The sequence below is a fragment of the Schistocerca cancellata genome, chromosome 11, assembly GCF_023864275.1.
Source record: "Schistocerca cancellata isolate TAMUIC-IGC-003103 chromosome 11, iqSchCanc2.1, whole genome shotgun sequence".
Lineage (NCBI taxonomy): Eukaryota > Metazoa > Arthropoda > Insecta > Orthoptera > Acrididae > Schistocerca > Schistocerca cancellata.
In genome coordinates, this window is record NC_064636.1 from 167,287,074 (window position 1) to 167,308,660 (window position 21,587).

Genomic DNA, 21,587 nt, shown 5'->3' on the forward strand with positions numbered 1-21,587 from the left:
ACATATCCATCCGCATATACACAGACACAAGCAGACATATTTTTCCTACGTGGAATGTTTCCCTCTATTATATATATATTTTCTATCCGTGATCTGAGGGCTGACCGGTCCATCGTCATTCTTCCGGCGGACAAGAGTTCCACGACCGTGGTACTTGATCGTCGGGAGTATGTGGCTGAGGGACTGCGTCAGCTTTCAGACAACACCACATACAAAGTTTGCCAAGGTAATCCCTTTCCTGATGTCCAGGCGGAGCTTCAAGGAATCCTCAGAACCTTAGGCCCCCTACAAAACCTTTCACCTGACTATATATATATATATATATATATATATATATATATATATATATATATATATATATATATATATGAATATAATAGAGGGAAACGTTCCACGTGGGAAAAATATATTTAAAAAGAAAGATGATGAGACTTACCAAACAAAAGCGCTGGCAGGTCGATAGACACACAGACAAACACAAACATACACACAAAATCTAGCTTTCGCAACCAATGGTTGCCTCGTCAGGAAAGAGGGAAGGAGAGGGAAAGACAAAAGGATTTGGGTTTTAAGGGAGAGGGTAAGGAGTCATTCCAATCCCGGGAGCGGAAAGACTTACCTTAGGGGGAAAAAAGGAGGGAAAAAAGGACAGGTATACACTCGCACACACACACAGTCTGTGTGTCTATCGACCTGCCAGCGCTTTTGTTTGGTAAGTCTCATCATCTTTCTTTTTAAATATATATATATATATATATATATATATATATATATATATATATATATATATATAGTCGGAAGTTCCAGGCGGCTTTTCGCGGATGATGCTGTAGTATACAGAGAAGTTGCAGCATTAGAAAATTGCAGTGAAATGCAGGAAGATCTGCAGCGGATAGGCACTTGGTGCAGGGGGTGGCAACTGACCCTTAACATAGACAAATGTAATGTATTGCAAATACATAGAAAGAAGGATCCTTTATTGTATGATTATACGATAGCGGAACAAACACTGGTAGCACGTACTTCTGTAAAATATCTGGGAGTATGCGTGCGGAACGATTTGAAGTGATGTAGATAACTTAATATTGATTTCAGTGAACTGTGAAGGGAAGAGTGATGAGGTACATGTAATGTTATACACAGCAACATGGCAGCACAGTGTACTGCAGCTAGTCGCACTATAGCTCTCTTCTGGCTCACTGAGTGGAAGCCTGTACTAGGACCAGAATAACAAACCAGTACCGGTACCTTGAGGATCCTGCGGCTGAGCGGCGTGTCCTGTCGGGTGCGCCGGCGGCGGCTGCCCTCCAGGGTCCACGTGTGGTACTCGGCCTGGTCCACGCCTGGCGGGGCGCAGCAGTACAGCAGCTTCCCCGAGATGAAGTCCTTCAGGATGTAGCGCGCCGAGCGCGGGTTGTCGGGCTGCCCGTTCTGCGTCATGAAGCCGCGACAGTCTGCAAACGGGACACACTCGCTGGAGACGGGGGCGGTGCTCGGACGTGATAAGTTATCTCGAACAGAATTACGACCTGTGTACCGAATGTCACGGATTCTCGTAGCGTCGTTACTGTGTCGAACCCGACTCGCACTTTTCTCACACCACGTACAGAAAGCTATGGGTTGGGGTGGTCGGGAAGATGGAATATTTCTCAACTTCTGGAAGCATTTGCATATGTGCCGAGTATTACAATTTTTCTGTAATTATCACAATTTCTAAGCTAAAATTACAGTCTTACAGGAGGCCCTTATAAAGTTACAGATTTCACTACTTCATTTTAGTAATTTGACAATACAGTACTTTTCGTTGTCTCATTTTGTGAACCGGTATCATTTCAGAAATAACGCTCAACTCTTTTATTGTGTGTTTAGCACAGATTATATAGTAGAGAGAGATTCAGTAAAATGCAGACACTCTTCGATAGTAAATATTAACGAAACAAAACAACATACCATTACAATTCTTGCACAGGGGACACTTATTTTGCACGTTCGAGCGACCCTCCATTAGCAGCCAAACAATGTCGATGCCGCCGAATTGCTGACCGAACTACAGGTATTAGTGCCGCCAGTGAGATAGCTGTACGGGAAGCCTCGATGGTTTCTCGTTGCTCGTTCAGTGTAGCTGGCTTCTGTTGATAAACGTCATTTTTCAAGGTCCCCATAAGTACAAGTCAAGAGGTATGAGGTCTGGAGACCGTGGTAGGTAGTCATCAGCTCCTCTTCAACCGATCTATCTATCCGACATCTGGGTAGATTTCCATCCAAGTATGCTCTGATATCTATATGGTAGCAAGGCTGAGTGCCATCATATTGTAGGTAAAATCTTTCATTTCCAAACACCTCTGAGGTGGGAGATAAAATTGATGTCTGTAGCATACGAATATACACCTCATCAGTTACGGTACCATCCGAGAAGGATGGGCCAATCGAACTGTGCGATGTTCAAATGTGTCTGACTTAACTGCTAAGGTCATCAGTCCCTAAGCTTACACACTACCTAACCTAAATTATCCTAAGGACACACACACACACACACACACACACACACACACACACACACACACACACACACCCGCCGGGACCAGCGGCACAGTCCAAGACTGTAGCGCCTCAGACCGCTCGGCTAATCCCGCGTGGCGAACGTTGCGACGACAGACCACACCGTACATTAACAGGCTTGTTCCCATGAAAGTGAGCATTTTCAGGAGTCCAGACCACACAGATGTGGCAGTCTACAGTAGCATTCAGTTTGAACTGCAGCTCATCAGTCCCTGCAAACTGTTTACCCCTGCAAAGTGCGACTTCGAGTCACCCCCAGTGCTCCGTCCTTCGATCCAGGTCATCCTCATTCGTAGCGTGCACTGATCTCAGAGTATACACTTTTGACCATCCCCGAACAGTACTGTCAGCTTCAAATTTACCCCAAATATGATAAATTGTCGTATGTGTCGGTGGCCGAGTTCTGTACAAATTGAGCCGTTGCAGTTGTGTCTCCGTCACATTTTTGTACTTCCAGTCCACTTCCATACAGCCTCACATTGCTCAAATGACAGTTTAACTTCATTCACTGCTGCACTGTTATCTGCTGGAAAATGTGCAGCAAGGTCTGTTGAGAAAGCAATGGACTATGCCACCACTCAAAACTTCAACAACATGTCATTTTGTTCCAAAGATATTTATTATCAAAGAGTGTATTCCTTCTGGTCCCCTCTGTATACAAAAACACTTCTCTACTACAGTGCCGACTTGCTAACTTCACAACTGTGGGTGCATAAACTTGTAGTTAGGTTGTGATTTGGCATAGCAATGTTTACGCTGTGACATCACTGTCAAGTGTAGAGCGATTGAATAGTGTTTAAATTAACTCCCTAACTTTTTTAGTTTCTTTTGGACATAGAGAACTGAATTTAATGTTTAATGTAATTGTTTCTTTTAAAGTCACAGATACTCTGCCACAGTATTTCTTCTATTAGGTATCTTTCTCATATCCTCACTATTACATCACAACTTTCTCGATCACATCATTAGCAACCACAACTGCAGTTACCGTGCGACTAGTGACATACTCGTCACTCTTTTCTGTGTTTGTGGAGCACTACACTTTTTATCCTTCACAAAATATATTCAGTTGTTTGTGTGTAAATAATGATAGTTTTGAGTCATTTTTTCTTCAATAACATTTTCAATTGTGCTATGTGGTCAACTCGATAGTCTTATGTGGTTAGTCATGCTGCTTTAAAAGAAAGTTTTGTTTCACTGAAATGCAGGTAAAATGTACGGCATGTATTTATTATACAATGTTCTTTGCATTCAATAATTAAAAATGAAGATATTTTTAGTTAGTTTGACTGATTGCAGTAATTCAGGAACTTATAGTCGCGAAAATGGCTATGGGAAAAAAAGGTCTTATTATTTAAAAATAAACATCAAATGATACAAAAGAATTTCTGTGCCTCATACAATCACAAAAGTCTTATCATTGTGTATTCTACACCACTTGTCCACACAATACTGTTACCTGTTCAAAAGATGGACAGAAGATTACTACAACAAAAAAGGCATTTGACCTAGGTTTTATGAGTACTTTTTTGCTATCATGATTGGGTTTTAAATATCAGTGTACACTTCCATTTTGTTTGCTGATTACACTTTTTTTTCCTATTTTAGACATAGCCTGGAAATTCTTTGTATCATTAGTAGTCCTGAAGATATATTTTATTAATGCAACACCCATGATGAAAGTTCAGTTTGTGGTCTGAGAAGAAGCAAGCTGGGGTCTCTCTTTACTACCTCTCTTACTTTGCCATCTGCCTCCTTAAATTCATTTTATTTTCCTTTTTGACTACTTACCATTAACGTACATGAGTATAACCAGTATTTTCATAAAAGAGAAAGGTTGGCCCTCAGTTTTAAAGAATATAGCACCAGATCTAATTTTGTCCTTAATTTTGTGTATTTAATCAATTCCCTAATTTATTTTGACTATTCCTGGTTAATATCTTTCGTTATATGGTGAAATCAGTAATTATTTTGTGACAGATCCCATTGTTGACTCATATACAAATATAAATTTTGTAATAATTATAAACACTTGGAAGAAGAACTACTACAATTCTTGGAGTATTTATTTGGCTCTATTCGAAAACATATTAGCAAAGCCAGCCCTTAATTCCAAAGTAAATACCATGTTTGTACAACTGTATCTATTAATTTCATTATTTAAACAAATATTTTGGCCTAACATTTGTGATGGAAGGAACTATTAAAAAGGAGGAATTTTTTTCAACATATTCAGTTAATTGAATGAGTTATGTTTTAATTGTAATTTCTGTAAATTAAACATCGAACAATGTAACAGTACCTATTATTGTCAGGATACATAAAGGCCCGATTTTTGGTCCCAATACAGTAAATCCATGGCCGATTTTCAGACAGGAAGTCTGTATAGTTAGAGTAACAATAATGCATTAACATAACAATGGAATTAGTGTAACACAAATACACCTAGTGTTAAAACAATTGTTCAATTTATTTGAGAAATAGTGTCACACATATCATATTATTCTGCCAGGTTTTTTTACTGCTCGTAGATGTTCAACAGCAAACTACTGTAGCAGTATGTTAATGTTTGCCTGCAACCTATTAATGAGGCTTATCAAAATTTGCCAATAGTAAACTGGTCATATAACTGTGTAATATTGGTGGGTTGTGAACAGTGAAAGTAAAGAACTGTGAAACGCAACTGTTGACTACACCATTTACAGTAGTCAGTGTTGAACTTCCACCCCCCATTTTTCAGACAGTATAACAATGCAGTATGTCAATGAAGAAATAAAGCAGGTGAATATCACAAGTTGTTTGAAAACTCCTTTCACTGTACTTGTCAATTATGCAACGTTTTTAAGCATTCTGTCCTTCGAAAATTTTTATCTTATTTCGCAATCCACTAACATTTTCCTTTAAAATAACATATTCATTTCATATTTTGAAAAACACTATATTCATATTTAATCTTTAAATTTGGGCAACCTTCCTCGTCTTCTTCACTAAGGGTTAGAATATAGCCTCCACTCACAGCACAAAAATAGCATATCCACTACTTTCCTTTTACATACATACACTTTCTCAGATGGGTGTACAGACCGTAGTGTGACTCGTGAAATGGAGTAGAACAGAACTTTTACACGACATACGCCATACGCCTCAAGGCTCAACGTGACAACCGAGATTACAATATATTTCATTTGTCACAAAACCACCTTGTCTTTTGTTTTCATTCTCGGTGTGTGTCTTCACTCTCAGACGTCGAGCCCCTGCCGAGCCGTGACATCGAAACATTAAGGGCCCCGCCCACAGCAGGTGAAGCCATTTACCTGTCGCCACCTCTCGCTGCTTTCTCGTACTCCAAACCTCACATTTAATGTCTGCACATATGGAAACAAACACCTGTGCATAGTATATGTTTCATGACTTATTCCCTACTTAATACTCTACTGTCACTATCATATTTCCTCATACTACAGAACGAGTGCAAAATGTCGTTTGCCTAAAGGATGTGTAACACTTCAGGTGGAAACAATGAAACAGTGGAAAATCACCATTACTGTTTATAGCTGGCATCAGTATTCAAACTCATGGCACCCACAATAGAAAAGGCACATTGTCACACAATATGCGACAACGTCATCACCAATATTCATCATTCATGGACATTTTCGGACAAAGTTTGGTAATGTGGTACCATACACTCACACCACTGCTAGCCGGGCAAAGCAATTCGAGGAGAAAGGATGCGTAAGTAAGAAGAAAACCACAGGGCAGCAGTGTCAGATAGACATTGACCATGTCACAAATGGACCCCACATCCAACATCTGTGAATGTCCTTTCTGAAAAACTCATTACATTGGTCTCAGAAATACCTTTTTTTGACCCATTATTTAAAATTAATGTTGACAGAGTCACAGACTATACACTGAACAGTATTTGTGCTGTATGTGATACACAAACAGAAATCAGAGCACAGAGGGAAGGTAAGAGTGGGTGGAGTCCCCTAGAAGAACATTCAGCTAGCTTTGAGGCAGCTTTGGGAAATCAGAAAACTGACATCCTAAAATGAATGTAAATGGAACAGAGATGACTCAACATAAGGCAACTGCCGACACGCCACGAGTAGGACATACATTTAACTGTGTGGAAAATGGCAAGAAAGGCCTTACAGATGTCAGAAATGCATCAACCCTTTCCAGAACACTGCACATTGAAGTCAATATAGTGGCAGCCACCCCAAATGGGTAACAATAGACACTTAATATTACAATAACTATAATTACTGATATCACATACTACAAACTGACAAAAATCTTCACACAAATGCTGCCCTTAACTTCTAACTGCACAGTAATTTTATTGTAAACATTCACATTGGTGATATTATCCACAAGTACCGTATTTACTCGAATCTAAGCCGCACTCGAATCTAAGCCGCACCTGAAAAATGAAACAAGAAATGAAGGGGAAAAAAAAATTCCCAAATCTAAGCCGCACCTGAAATTTGAGACTCGAAATTCAAGGGGAGAGAAAAGTTTTAGGCCGCACCTTCAAATCTAAACAAATTTGATCCATTGTAATATGAGACACAATTTAGGTCGAATGAATGACGATACAGCCACAGGAGTTTGGTTCGAGTCATAAGCGTAACAGTTTAGCTTTACCAGGTAGCCATCGCTATGCATCAGGCGCTCCATCCGTATTTATACGGGTACCCTTCCTTTTTCACATGCTTCGTCTGGTTTGAATTGATTGCTTATTTTTCTTTGATGTAAGTGCCGTTCTCTTTGTTATAGGTGTTTACGTCACTCTAAGCTGAAAATGCATTATTGTACTGTGTCATGCACTGTTGTTTTATGAACCAAATAATAGACTGCGTGTGATGGAAGATGTTGTGAAGAAGAGTTTAGCAAAAATTTTTCTCCATTTGAAAATCTTTGCAGACGCCTCTTTAGTACATTACATTCTGCACAGAAATTACAGTCATCTTAGGTTTAAAAATCTAGTCAGTTGTCGTGCTTCATTTCTGACTGTATCACTATTCGGCATCAGAATAATACGAATATAAACATGGCATGATATGTATATTCTTCCACGTTTGCTGTTGTCTCACTCTAGTTTCATAGCTTATTAGGCAGACAGGATTTAAATAAGATAGCAGCAAACACGACAGAATACATGGCAAAATGTTTATATTCGTATTATTCTTATAGTGAAGAGAATACTGCATGTGATTCACAATTCATAAAAGTTCCTATTAGCAACCATCTCTTGTCACAGGTAGGAAAAAATTCAGAACGTAAAGTTGGCCATATTGACAAACATCCCAAACAGTCTTGCCAGTCGGATTTTCATAGTACATTGAAAAGCTGCTACATTCAAAGATGAACAATACAGAATTTGTATTTACTTTGTTGGAAATGTATGAAAATGCAGTGGTCGAAACTCGGGGCGGAGAAAAAAGCTCGCCTTCCACCTCTTTTTAAAAAAAATTATTTTCTGACACCGAGGTTTAGGCGTTAGTATTTATCTTTGTGACTGCAAAGCAGGCCTGCAGTGCGCTACATATATTTGATAGCAGAAGTTAGTTGTGGCAGCACCTATCAACATTTTTCAGAACTTCCGCTTACTTTGCACTTGATTCTAAGCCGCAGGCAGTTTTATGGATTACAAAAACCGGAAAAAAAGTGTGGCTTAGATTCGAGTAAGTACGGTAGTTGTTATACTGCAGACATCCGTGGATATATTTACCTCAGTGCAGACCTCTTATTACAGTACTGTTGCGATTTCCAATCTGACAACTGGTTTAACGTAGTTCTCTATGCTAATTCATTCCACTAAAGCATCTTCATCTCTCTGAAACTACTGCAACCTGTTTACCACAGTCATGCATTTTTCTACCTGTACAGTTCTCCCCCCCCCCTTCCCCCGCACATTCCATTACCAAACTGACTATTCCTTTACGTCTTACCAACTTACACCCACTTTTATTCGTGTTGTGCCAAAAATTTCTTTTCCCTTAATCTGATTTTGTACCTTTTCATTAGCCATCCCATCCACCCTCCTAATTGTCAGCATTTTTCTGCAGAAATACACGTAACACACTTTTACTACATTCTTGCCTGCATAATTTATCATCTGTATTCCACTTCCGTACAAGGAAGCATTCCATTTAAACACCTTCACAAAATACTGCTCAACACTTACGTTTATATTAGACATTAGCAAATTCCTCTTCTTCAAATGTGCCTTTCTTGCTACAGCCAGTCCACATTTGATATCATCACTACTTCAGGCACCATGAGCTTTTTGCCCCCCACCCCCCAGACATCTAAACTCATCTACTCATTTTGGTGTCTCATTTTGTACACTAATCCCTTCAGCATCAACATAATTTGAACAGTCCATTAATCTTGTTTTACTTTTGCTGATGTTCATTTTAGAGCCTATTTTCAAGACATTACCTATTTCATTTAACTGCTCTTCCAAGCCGTTTATCATCTCTGACACAACAACAACCTGAAAGATTTTATTTCTTCTCCTCAACTTTAATTCTCTCTCCAAATTTCTCCTCTGTTTCCTCATTGCTTGCTCAAATTACAGATGAAATAACATCAGGAATAGGCTACAGCCTTGTATAACTCCCTTTCTCAACCACTGCATCCCTTCCATTGCAGTCTGGTTTAGTACAAGTTGTGAATGACATTTTACTCCCTGTGTAGAGGGTGCTGCATATAGATTTGCATCTGCCATATCTGTTAATTTTGACGGAAATTGATTTGGACAATGACTGTTTCATTCTAAAGCCCTACTGATTTGTTTACACTGCCAAAAACCATTACGGAAATGAGGTTTTGGTGTATTCTCCAACACATCTCATTAAAACAAATTTAGCGACATTTAACACTTTTACAGGGCTGTAAACAACATCCACAGTAAATGTACAGTCTTAGAAATAAAAACAGACTGCCAACCGGCCGCCACACAGACTAAGTCCGAGTTGTTCACTTAAAGTGGCCAATAAAACTGACCACCCCTGACAATGCTACGTCCCGCCCGTCTGCACAATCTGGCAACACTGTAAGATGCGGAAGTGTCAGGAAGAAGTGGTGTCTACTTCCGAGCTGTTTACAAGTTGTGTGAGCCCGTGGTCTAGTTAATCATAATGGACAGGTGAAAAGAACATGATGCGAGTCTTGTACGGTCCATTCGGCATGTTTTTGGACCCATCTGTACTGCACTGCATGGTGTCCTGATTGCAAACGTGGACCTCACCATGGACATCAGGAGTGAAGGTACGCATAATGCAGCCTATCGGACACAGTTTGATTCGTAACGTGATGTCCTGTGGCTGCACGAAAAGCATTATTCGACACGGGGACGTGGATGTCAGGTTTCTTCCGAGCCGTAATCTGTAGGTAGCGGTCATCCACTGTAGTAGTAGCTCACGGGTGGCCCGAGCGAGGCATGGCATCGACAGTTTCTGTCTCTCTCTATCTCCTCCGTGTCCGAACAACATTGCTTTGGTTCACTCAGAGACACCTAGACACTTTCCTCGTTGAGAGCCCTTCCTGGCACAAAGTAACAATGCAGACGCGCTCGAACTACGGTATTGACCGTCTAGGCGTGGTCGAACTACAGACAACAGAAGCTGTTTTCCTCCTTCCTTGTGGTATAAAAAATAGCTGTCACTTAGAACTGGTGCAGCAGTGGTGAAAAACCCGGGAACTTGCTTAGAAATGTGGGGCGTGGTTAAGACCTCTCCACTTACAAGCACAGAAAGGTGCGGTGCAGTAAACCCCTACAGAGATAACGGAGATGTTTGCTCGTTAAGCTCTAGGACGTGAAGGACGGAAAGGCACGGAGCGCGCCTGGGTAACTGCCACTGATAGCAATTCAGAACCTCAGCGGTACCTGTGTCTTCATCTAGGTGTGGTAAATGAAAGTAAAACCTGTGGGATGCACTGCACCGCACCTTTGAAATGGAAAGTTAAAGTAGAACTGGGCTGTATGCACCACACTTGCACATGTGTATGAGAAAGTCAGAGACAAAATTGTGTTCTAAAAGCATACTAAATAAGATTTTTTGTACTGGTTTTGTTGCTGTTTGAATGGTGCACCGCTAGGAAGTTCACACTGCCCTCTGCAGATGCTAGCAGTGCTGAGACGAGCCGAATGTTGATACTTACCACACCGCTGTAAACAGCTGGAACAGGAGCACCAGAATTCCCTATCCCATGTACAGCCTTAGACATAAAGACTGACTGCCAATCGGCCGCCAGTCGTTAACTTAAAGGTGGCCTATAAGACTGACCGCCCCTGACGACGCTAAGTCCGGTCATCTGCGCAATATGGCGACACTGTAAGATGCGGAAGTGTCAGGAGGAAGTGGTGTCTACTTCAGAGATGTTGTTGTGTTGTGTGAGCCCACGGTCTAGTGGTAATCGTCGTGCATTCTAAACTTGTAGTTGCACGTTTGCGTCCAGCTGTATTTCTCTTTTTGTTTCCTCATTTAGGCCCTCGTCTAAAGTTAGGAGTCAGAGTGAACATCGAAGATAATTCACTCACTTTCTACCCACCAGTAATAACAAATACTTGCAGAAACAATTCCCCAGCACAGCTTGTGACTGCGTCACGATCAGAACAGCTTACGCTCGAGCATTTCCTCGCACTGCAGCTGCTACCGGCCGGTCGCCACGCGCCGCCTGAAATCCGGCACTGCCCAGGTGAACGCGGCGCGACGCTGTCAGTGTATGTATCGGCTGTCATTTTCGAATTTGAAGTTCTAGTTATCAAAATCTTGCAGTTAAGCAATCTATTTTGCATGCTTCAAAATCGAGATCTACGGTTAAGCATTGTAAAATTGGGTTGCAAGTGGAAAACGGTGAAACAGCTGCAACACAATATTTACTTTTGATACAATAGAGGGGTCAATGCAGAGCAGTCAGTTCAAAAGATTTGAACTGTTAGTGGACAGAATGCTTTTGGGAAAAATACACTAGAAAAAGAGATTCTTGTTTCAGCAAAGATCGTTCTGACACGAATGATTTTCCACCGTAAGGAAGTCTCAACTACTGGTATAAGTGACGCATTACCATGTAACCATCATGTAATATTTGCATTCCACAGGCAAGGTTCAGGAGTTCAGTGTAGGATTACTGCATGCTCTAATTTGGAACAACAAAAATAAACGGAGTAACTATTATGGCAGTTTTGCTTGAATGTCATCAAGTCCCCATTGAGCATTCCAATCCAGTAATTTTACTGGTGATGAGTTATGATGCCTTTATTGTCAACTTCCTAAGAAGAAATGGAAAGCTCAGCCCTACCACAAGACTAACTTGAGCAAAGAGTAGTGTGGACATAATATTTTCCATCTGATAGCTCCAAAAGTGTGTTTCGCACTACGAATTCTTCCCCAAGTGTGTGTCCGTCACTGCTGGAATTTGTTGCCAACAACTGAGACACCTTTCAGTCGCAGTGTAAGAAAATAGACTGACAAAACTACATCACGTGTGCTACTGCACGATAACGTGCTCTGTTGATTTATCCAGGAGACTGAGAGGGAAGTCATCTCTCAGGCGCTTGTATTGATAGGGATGTCATGTCTCAGGCATTTGTCCCTATGATGGTATACTGGCAAAATTTTACCTTTCCCACTCTCGATCGATGAACCGGCAAGGCAATTCCTTTCTAGGCGAAAATGCTCTTCGGACTACACTTGTTTAATGACATTGTTAGAACTAGTAGGTTTCTATAGGGGTAGAATTTGTAAATTACTTTAGCATTGTCATATTGTTGTAGATATTGTGTAAGAATGTGCTGTTGCTGATTAATTTCTCTTTGATGATTACTGTTATGTTTAGTAAAATATTGGAGTACACATTTAAAATATTCTCTGTAATAATACAAATTAAATTCAACTTACTACAGAAATATCACGATGGCAGTCTATCTTAATAAAGCATCGAGTGCCTGGAAGACGATTGTGCCTATTTTAACTCGAATTAGTAGGATATTACGACTTTTGGTTTGTATTTACTTCATGTCCTGTGTCATACTCAAGTATTATGAAAATGTGGCAGTTCACAGATAAAATTATGAATTCACAACAACAAAAAATATGTTGGCAGAAAACAAAAGTGGCACTATGAATATTGCAGTACTGTAAGGTTTTTGCTCCGATTCTAAGGCGTACACGAAAATAGCAAGATGGATTTTGTTCGAGCGTTGTCTTACGATTCTCTTATTGTGTTTCTATCTGCCTGCTTGCAGCTCTGCTACAAACGAATCAATATCTGACTTTCAGCGAGTCTCGAAAGGCGAACGAAATCAGCTTAGCACCTCGTAAGCAAGCACATTACCTAGGAGCTGTGAATAGGTGCACAGCAGATGTGTCTTACTTATTGGCCAGTAGCCGCTGTGACAGATAAGTCGCAACATAAGGAATGAGAGTAGTTGCATTTCCTGTGTCGAACTACTTTTGTGGACTCAAAAGCACTAACTGATATCTATACGTCACATCTCAAAAGAACGTTACTCATGTTATTCAGTTGAAATGACACGATAGTATCAAGTGAATTTGGCAGGATAGTTCTGTGCCGTCAAGGAAGTAACTCGTCGGTCACAGAGTTACCAAACATATTCTGCATTGTTGCCAAGTTTCAGTTATACTACCAGGAAGGATATCAGCTGATGTGTTCTGTGAGTGACCTGAGAAGTGACTGTAGCTTCGTCTCAAAGCTGTGGGTGGCAAGGGCTGGAATATCCTCAATACATGTCAGTGAGTGTTATTCCCATTTCTGTAACAAGATGTAGGAGCTAGAGTGTAATACATCAGTGCACTGAGTGGAAACAAAGAATCATAAATTAATAACTGTCACAATTATTTGTGTTTTACTGTCTTAATTGGACCAGAATCTTGAAAGCATATTCACCAGACGCAATTCACAATTTTTGGAGCTTCTCCAGTGGTTGAGTTCACAATGTGGCTTTGCTTTACAATATTGTTATTGAGATCACTGTCATTGACACACCCACCAGAAGACAGGCATGACCTGGCTTCTTGTTGTCAGTTTTTCTCATGCATACTCTGCCGTTGCTCAAAATGCGAAGACCTAAGGTGAATTCGAATATTCCATATGGCGAAAATTAGATGTTTCTATTCTTCCAGCTCTAACATAAAGAAAAAAAAAAAAGTTACAATAAGTGTTAGAAAAGCGCCTGTGATCCAACAGTTAATAATGCAGTGACAATTAGTAGAATCTGACAAACTCCATGCGTCATCTGATAATTGTGAAAAATTACTTTTTTCATCTGCACAGCACCGAACTATGAACCCGAGGATTTCGTAGGATTCCTATACTTGATTTCATTGTGATCGTTGTCAGTGACAGTAGAGGAGCAGCAAAACCGTCTGACTTGAAATACACTTTTCCCACGGGATTTGAATCATTGGCTACAGTTGCAGTAGCACATCCAGTGAAATATCAACAATGTGAGCATTTTCTCATTGCTGTGGTATAGGCTAGGGCGGAAAGAAGCAGGTTTCCCACAAAGTAAACGATGAGAGACACTCTAATTAACACATAGAGTAACCATCTTGCAAACGTAAATTTTTCAAATTGCTGTCACTTATTAAACGTGAATAGTGTAGAAAATTGCAATTACACACATCAAAAAAAGTTTTGCATCACCTCGGTTCCGAGAGTTCCTGAACCTGTACAGAAAATTGGAATAGAGATCAACATAAACATTATATCCACCCTTTTTATTGCTCATGAAAACCACACATTGCATGCTGTACCTCCACACAGTGAGACCTTCAGAGCTGGTGGTCCAGATAGCTGTACACTTCTGTATCTCTAATACCCAGTAGCACATCCTCTTGCAGTGATGCATGCCTGTATTTGATGTAGCATACTATCCAGAAGTTCATCAAGGAGCTGTTGGTCCAGATTGTCCCACCCCTCAACTGCGATTTGGTCTAGATCCGTCAGAGTGGTTGGTGGGTCATATCATCTGTAAACAGCCCTTTTCAATCTATCACAGGCCTGTTTGATAGGGTTAATGTCTGGAGAACAAGCTGGCCACTCTAGTCGTGTGATGTAGTTTACCTGAACGAAGTCATTCACAAGATGTGCACGATAGGGTGCGAATTGTCGTCCATGAAGACAAATGCCTTGCCAATATGCTGCCGATATGATTGCACTATCAGTCACAGGATGGCATTCACATATCGTATAACCATTATGGTGCCTTCCATGACCACCAGCAGCGTACATCGGCCCCACATAATGCCACCCCAAAACAGCAGGGAACCTCCACCTTGCTGCACGTGCTGGACAGAGAGTGTGTGTGTGTGTGTGTGTGTGTGTGTGTGTGTGTGTGTGTAAGACCTTCAGCCTGACAGGATTGTCTCCAAACACATCTCCAATGATTGTCCGGTTGAAGGCATATGTGACACTCATCAATGAAGAGAACGTGATACCAATCCTGAGCGGTTCATTCGGCATGGTGTCGTGGCTGCAAAGATGGACTTCATCAAGGGCGTTGGGAGTGAATTTGCGCATCATGCAGCCTATTGCACATAGTTTGTGTCATAACATGACATCCTGTGGCTGCACTAAAACATTATTCAACATGGTGGTGTTGCTGTCAGGGTTCCTCTGAGCCATAATCCGTAGGTAGCGGTCATCCATTGCAGTAGGAGCCCTTGGGCGGCCTGAGTGAGGCATGTCATTGACAGTTCCTGTCTCTCTGTATCTCCTCCGTGTCTGAACAACATAGCTTTGGTTCACTCGGAGACACCTGAACACACTTTCTGAACACACTTTCTGAACACACTTTCTGAACACACTTTCTGAACACACTTTCTGAACACACTTTCTGAACACACTTTCTGAACACACTTTCTGGCACAAATTAACAATGCAGATGCGATCGAACTGCGATATTGACTGTCTAGACATGGTTGAACTATTGACAACATGAGCTGTGTACCTCCTTCATGGTGGAATGACTGTAACTGATTGTCTGTCAGACCCCCTCTGCCTAATAGGCGCTGCTCATGCATGGTTGTTTACATCTTTGGGTGGGTTTAGTGACATCTGTGAACAGTCAAAGGGACTGTGTCTGTGATACAGTATCCATAGTCAATTGTCTTCAGGATCTCTGGGAACCAGGGTATTGCGAAACTTTTTTTGGTGTGTGTATCTCTAGTGAAATGAGTAGCTTAATGCAGCTCCAGTCCATCACTATCACTGAATTTCCAAACATTTTCTGAATAGCACGTAACATAGAAATATCTGTGTGTGTGGGGAGGGGGGGAGGGGGGAGTTCTGTTCTTTCGGACATGTCTGAAAGAACAGATACCACTCATATATGCATATACAGGGTGTTTCAGGAGGAATAGTATATATTTTAGCAGCTGGTAATATGGACGAATTGCATAAATTCCATATAAATGTGTCCACATTTTATAGAGTACAGAGATACATCTGTTGGTATGTAATGCTAACAAACTCAAAGCAAAGGCAGGTGAGGACGTTCAAAGCTTAGTTTCAAAAATTTCCCCACCAACTTCAATGCACTTTTGACTTCTCTTGATAACATCATGTGTAGCTCTTCTGAGATCGTATTTGCGTTCTTTTATGAGAGCTGCATTATTCATAATCTGAACATCAAATCGGCTCTCGAGTTTACTTTCTCTGGCAAAAATCCAAAGGGATAAGGTCCAGGGACCTCGGTGGCCAAAAAAAGTGTCCAATCTACCAATCCATCTTCCAGGAAATGTTATGTTTGGATGATGTGTCACCCGATGACTAGAATGTGCTGGAGCCCCGTCATGCTCATTTTGAAGGAAGAGTAGGCAACAGCATCCTGTTAGGACCAAAAAGCAAAGTGAAAATGCATTGAACCCAGCTGTATGTACTCAATAAAAATTGCACACGTCTTATATGGCATTTTTTTCTGCAAATTGTCTAACTGCCACCTTCTACAATATTTACTATTCCTCCTGAAACATCCCGTTTAGTTATTGAGGTCTCGACAAGCCGTTGAAAGTTTTCAGTGTTAGACGCACGTCATCGTCTGAACCCTTGCGGGAATACAGTGTGGCTGCGAACAGTGGAATAATGGATGGGGAGTACCATGTATGTGGTATGCGGCAAAGATGGGAATTTGTGTCCGATGAGGAGCGTGTGTAGATAGGTCCTGCAGGCAGGTTGGCTGTTGTCCCGATAGTGCAATGGTCAGTGCGTCTGCCTGCTAAGCAGGAGGTCCTGGTTCAAACCCCAGTCGGGCACAAATTTTCATCTGCTGCTGTTGCTGTATTTCAATGTCCTGTGACAGTGTGGATGTCTGTCCTTCGATATTTAAGATGCAATTGGTTTTTGAGGCAATACAGGTGATTTGTGAACATTTGTCTTGCCATCAGTGTAATGGGACCACAACGGCATCCATTTCTTAGTCATTGCTTTGTGATTGTGCTATCCCTTGTCATATACATGTGAATCAGATTGTAGCACATATTTAATCAAGTAACGAATGGTCTGTATACAAGCGTTTACGAACAGTAGAAGCAGGATTGTAGCGAGCTGATCATTTAACCAAGTGCAACATAGAGTACCTGTATAAGTGAGTCATTGCAGCTGCATAGCTGAGGTAATATTTGTCAAACAATTCACTGCAAAATTAATGTAATCCCCACACAATGATCTCTGTAGTCGTACTGTATCATTAGCAGCTCGTGAATGGAGTACTATGATCGTTAAATCGGATTAGTCGAGATGATGCCAAATAAAGAGAAGCGACAACGCCACCACACTATCTTTATTTAGGTAGCCAGCGCCAGATTATGTGCACCACCATTAACGTTACTGTAAGCAGTTTGACAACAACACCACCACATCCACTGACAATCTATACCATCATCATCATCATCACCACCACCACACAGTTGTTACTCGCGGTACTTACAGGTCGCTGATGTTTGTCAAGAATAGTGGAAAGCACCTTATGAGTGCATTTGCATTATGCCTAGGACAGAAAGAATCCTAAATAACAATAAGAGGTTAGCCAGCGAAGGGAAGAGTCCATGTATTGCCAAGAGTTTCCGATGGTTTCACACCAACTGGTTCTTTTGGATACCGGAATACACATATTGGAATTATCAACGAGTAATTGCTAGAACACTCACCTACTTTAATAACACATCATTTTGGATTGAATATGACTCAGAAAGTGATATTAACTTGACATTTCCGTCCGTCTCGTGACAACTTACTGAATGAAGTCTGAAGTGCTCTCGCAGTTGTGTTGCCTGCCCCATGAATTCTGTAAAGTGTTGTGGCAACTGGCAGTCATTGCTGAATACAGACATGTGCAAATACCTTCACTGCTCTAGGGGAACTAGTCTTTGTTGAATTAGCACAATAACATAAGGCTCATTCTGCTGAAGAACTATATACGAATCTGCCAGCAATAGTAATGCATGAAAGGAAACAGACTGTTGTACAAAAGACTGGAGAACTCCCTGCTTTTTGCATTTTCGATAGGGCCTATCATAAGAATCAGGTGTCATATTATGCTTCAGAATGCTAAACTGTTTAGTTTTTCACTTCACACTAAAACAAAAGCTGTGATATGAGAAGAGGAAATGACTTATATGCTTCTCAGAAACTTTAGTTTTTTGTGTTTATTTTCTCACATCATTCTAAAACAAGGGCATTGATATGAGAGGAAAAAAAGAAGTATACGCTTCCAAGACAATATTTCCTTGGGTGCTGCTACTGCGTGCATGAAAGCCCTGCAGTTAATTTTTGTGTGTTGGATAAATTTTGATATCACCTCACATTACTTTGTGAGACGTTTTCTATTTCCTTAAGATTCAAATAGAGTGGACATTTCATCACTGGTCAATATACTGATGACTAATGACACGATACCCGTTCCAATTGCTCCATGGCACCTGTGAGTAGAGTCTCACATTGGTTACTATAAGAACATGCAGGCAGTGAGGTCCGCTCACTGCATTCAGAACCAAGGTGATTTCTTTCTGTTTATGGCGAAGTATCTGCTGCAGTGTCCACGCTCAGCCAACATAAATAAATCGCGGCGGCACTGGGCACTGCTAATCGCTGCACTTGTCGCGAGCCTCGACAACAAGAGTGCACTGTCTCTGCTAATGATATTATGGAGTTAATGCTTCTTACTTACTCAACATAATATGCAAGACATGGGTTGGGTAAGAATTCAGTTTGTAACTTCCCATCACACTAAAATACTTCACAGTGATTTTTAATCCGATTTGTAGTACTTCATTTGTTTTACATCTTACCGTTATTAATTTATCCAATATCGTAACTAGTTTCTTTGTCCATCTCGTTACCTAGTTAAACTTGTGATTTTTTATTTAATACACTTGTGTTCCTCATTGTAACAACAAACTGTCTTCAGTTTAAGTGGGGGCACTGATAACCTCGTCTTTGCGCACCTCTAACTCCCCCCTGACTGATCTGGCCTTGTAACACTAACCAAAACGGCCTTGCTGTGCTGGTACTGCGAACGGCTGAAAGCGAGGGGAAACTACGGCCGTAATTTTTCCCGAGGGCATGCAGCTTTACTGTATGATTAAATGATGATGGCGTCCTCTTGGGTAAAATATTCCGGAGGTAAAATAGTCCCCCATTCAGATCTCCGGGCGGGACTACTAGAGAGGACGTCATTATCAGGAAAAAGAAAACTGGCGTTCTACGGATCGGAGCGTGGAATGTCAGATCCCTTAGTTGGGCAGGTAGGTTAGAAAATTTAAAAAGGGAAATGGATAGGTTAAAGTTAGATATAGTGGGAATTAGTGAAGTTCAGTGCCAGGAGGAACAAGGCTTCTGGTCAGGTGAATACAGGGTTATAAATACAAAATCAAATAGGGGAAATCAAGGACTAGGTTTAGTAATGAATAAAAAATAGGAGTGCGGGTAAGCTACTACAAACAGAATAGTGAATGCATTATTGTTGCCAAGATAGACACGAAGCCCATGCCTACCACAGTAGTACAAGTTTATATGCCAACTAGCTCTGCAGATGATGAAGAAATTGCAGAAATGTATGATGAAATAAAAGAAATTATTCGGATAGTGAAGGGAGACGAAAATTTAATAGTCATGGGTGACTGGAATTCGTCAGTAGGAAAAGGGAGAGAAGGAAACGTAGTAGGTGAATATGGATTGGGGCTAAGAAATGAAACAGGAAGCCGGCTGGTACAATTTTGCACAGAGCACAACTTAATCATAGCTAACACTTGGTTCAAGAGTCATAAAAGAAGGTTGTATACATGGAAGAAGCCTGGAGATACTGACAGGTTTCAGATAGATTACATAATGGTAAGACAGAGATTTAGGAACCAGGTTTTAAATTGTAAGACATTTCCAGGGGCAGATGTGGACTCTGATCACAATGTATTGGTTGTGAACTGTAGATTAAAACTGAAGAAACTGCAAAAAGTTGGGAATTTAAGGAGATGGGACATAGATAAACTGAAAGAACCAGAAGTTGCACAGATTTTCAGGGAGAGCATAAGGGAACAATTGACAGGAATGGGGGAAAGAAATACAGTAGAAGAAGAATGGGAGCTTTGAGAAATGAAGTAGTGAAGGCAGCGGAGACCTAGTAGGTAAAAAGACGAGGGCTAGTAGAAATCCTTGGGTAACATAAGAAATATTGAATGTAATTGATGAAAGGAGAAAATATAAAAGTGCAGTAAATGAAGCAGGCAAAAAGGATTACAAACGTCTCAAAAATGAGATCGACAGGAAGTGCAAAATGGCTAAGCAGGGATGGCTAGAGGACAAATGTAAGGATGTTGAGGCTTATCTCACTAGGGATAAGATAGATACTGCCTACAGGAAAATTAGAGACCTTTGGAGAAAAGAGAACCATTTGTATGAATATCAAGATGGAAACCCAGTTCTAAGCAAAGAAGGGAAAGCAGAAAGGTGGAAGGGGTATGTAGAGGGTCTATACAAGGGCGATGTACTCGAGGACAATATTGTGGAAATGGAAGAGAATGTAGATGAAGATGAAATGGGAGATACAATACTGCGTGAAGAGCTTGACAGAGCACTGAAAGACCTGAGTTGAAACAAGGCCCCAGGAGTTGACAACATTCCATTAGAACTACTGATGGCCTTGGGAGAGCCAGTCCTGAAAAAACTCTACCATCTGGTGAGCAAGATGTATGAGACAGGCGAAATACCCTCAGACTTTAAGAAGAATATAATAATTCCAATCCCAAAGAAAGCAGGTGTTGACAGATGTGAAAATTACCGAACTATCAGTTTAATAAGCCACAGCTGCAAAATACTAATGCGAATTCTCTACAGATGAATGGAAAAACTGGTAGAAGCTGACCTCGGGGAAGATCAGTTTGGATTCCGTAGAAATGTTGGAACACGTGAGGCAATACTGACCCTACGAGTTATCTTAGAAGCTACATTAAGAAAAGGCAAATATACGTTTCTAGCATTTGTAGACTTAGAGAAATTCTGAAGGTGGCAGGGGTAAAATATAAGGGGCAAAAGGCTATTTACAATTTGTACAGAAACCAGATGGCAGTTATAAGAGTCGAGGGGCATGAAAGGGAAGCAGTGGTTGGGAAGCGAGTGAGACAGGGTTGTAGCCTATCCCCGATATTATTCAATCTGTATATTGAGCAAGCAGTAAAGGAAACAAAAGGAAAATTCGGAGTAGGTATTAAAATCCATGGAGAAGAGAGAAAAACTTTGAGGTTCGCCGATGACATTGTAATTCTGTCAGAGACAGCACAGGACTTGGAAGAGCAGCTGAACGGAATGGAGAGTGCCTTGATAGGAGGGTATAAGATGAACATCAACAAAAGCAAAACGAGGATAATGGAATGTAGTCGAACTAAGTCGGGTGATGTGAGGGAATTAGAATAGGAAATGAGACACTTAAAGTAGTAAAGGAGTTTTGCTATTTGGGGAGCAAAATAACTGATGATGGTCGAAGGAGAGAGGATATG

General features: G+C 40.9%; 1 protein-coding gene across 1 annotated transcript in view; it reads right to left on the minus strand.

The window, feature by feature from the left end:
* LOC126108558 (large subunit GTPase 1 homolog) overlaps positions 1-21,587 on the minus strand; it is a 200,194-nt gene that overhangs the window by 51,625 nt on the left and 126,982 nt on the right. The window contains exon 9 of the mRNA XM_049913845.1: positions 1,249-1,454. Coding sequence (XP_049769802.1) covers positions 1,249-1,454 — 206 coding nt within the window. The remainder of the gene's footprint in view (positions 1-1,248; positions 1,455-21,587) is intronic.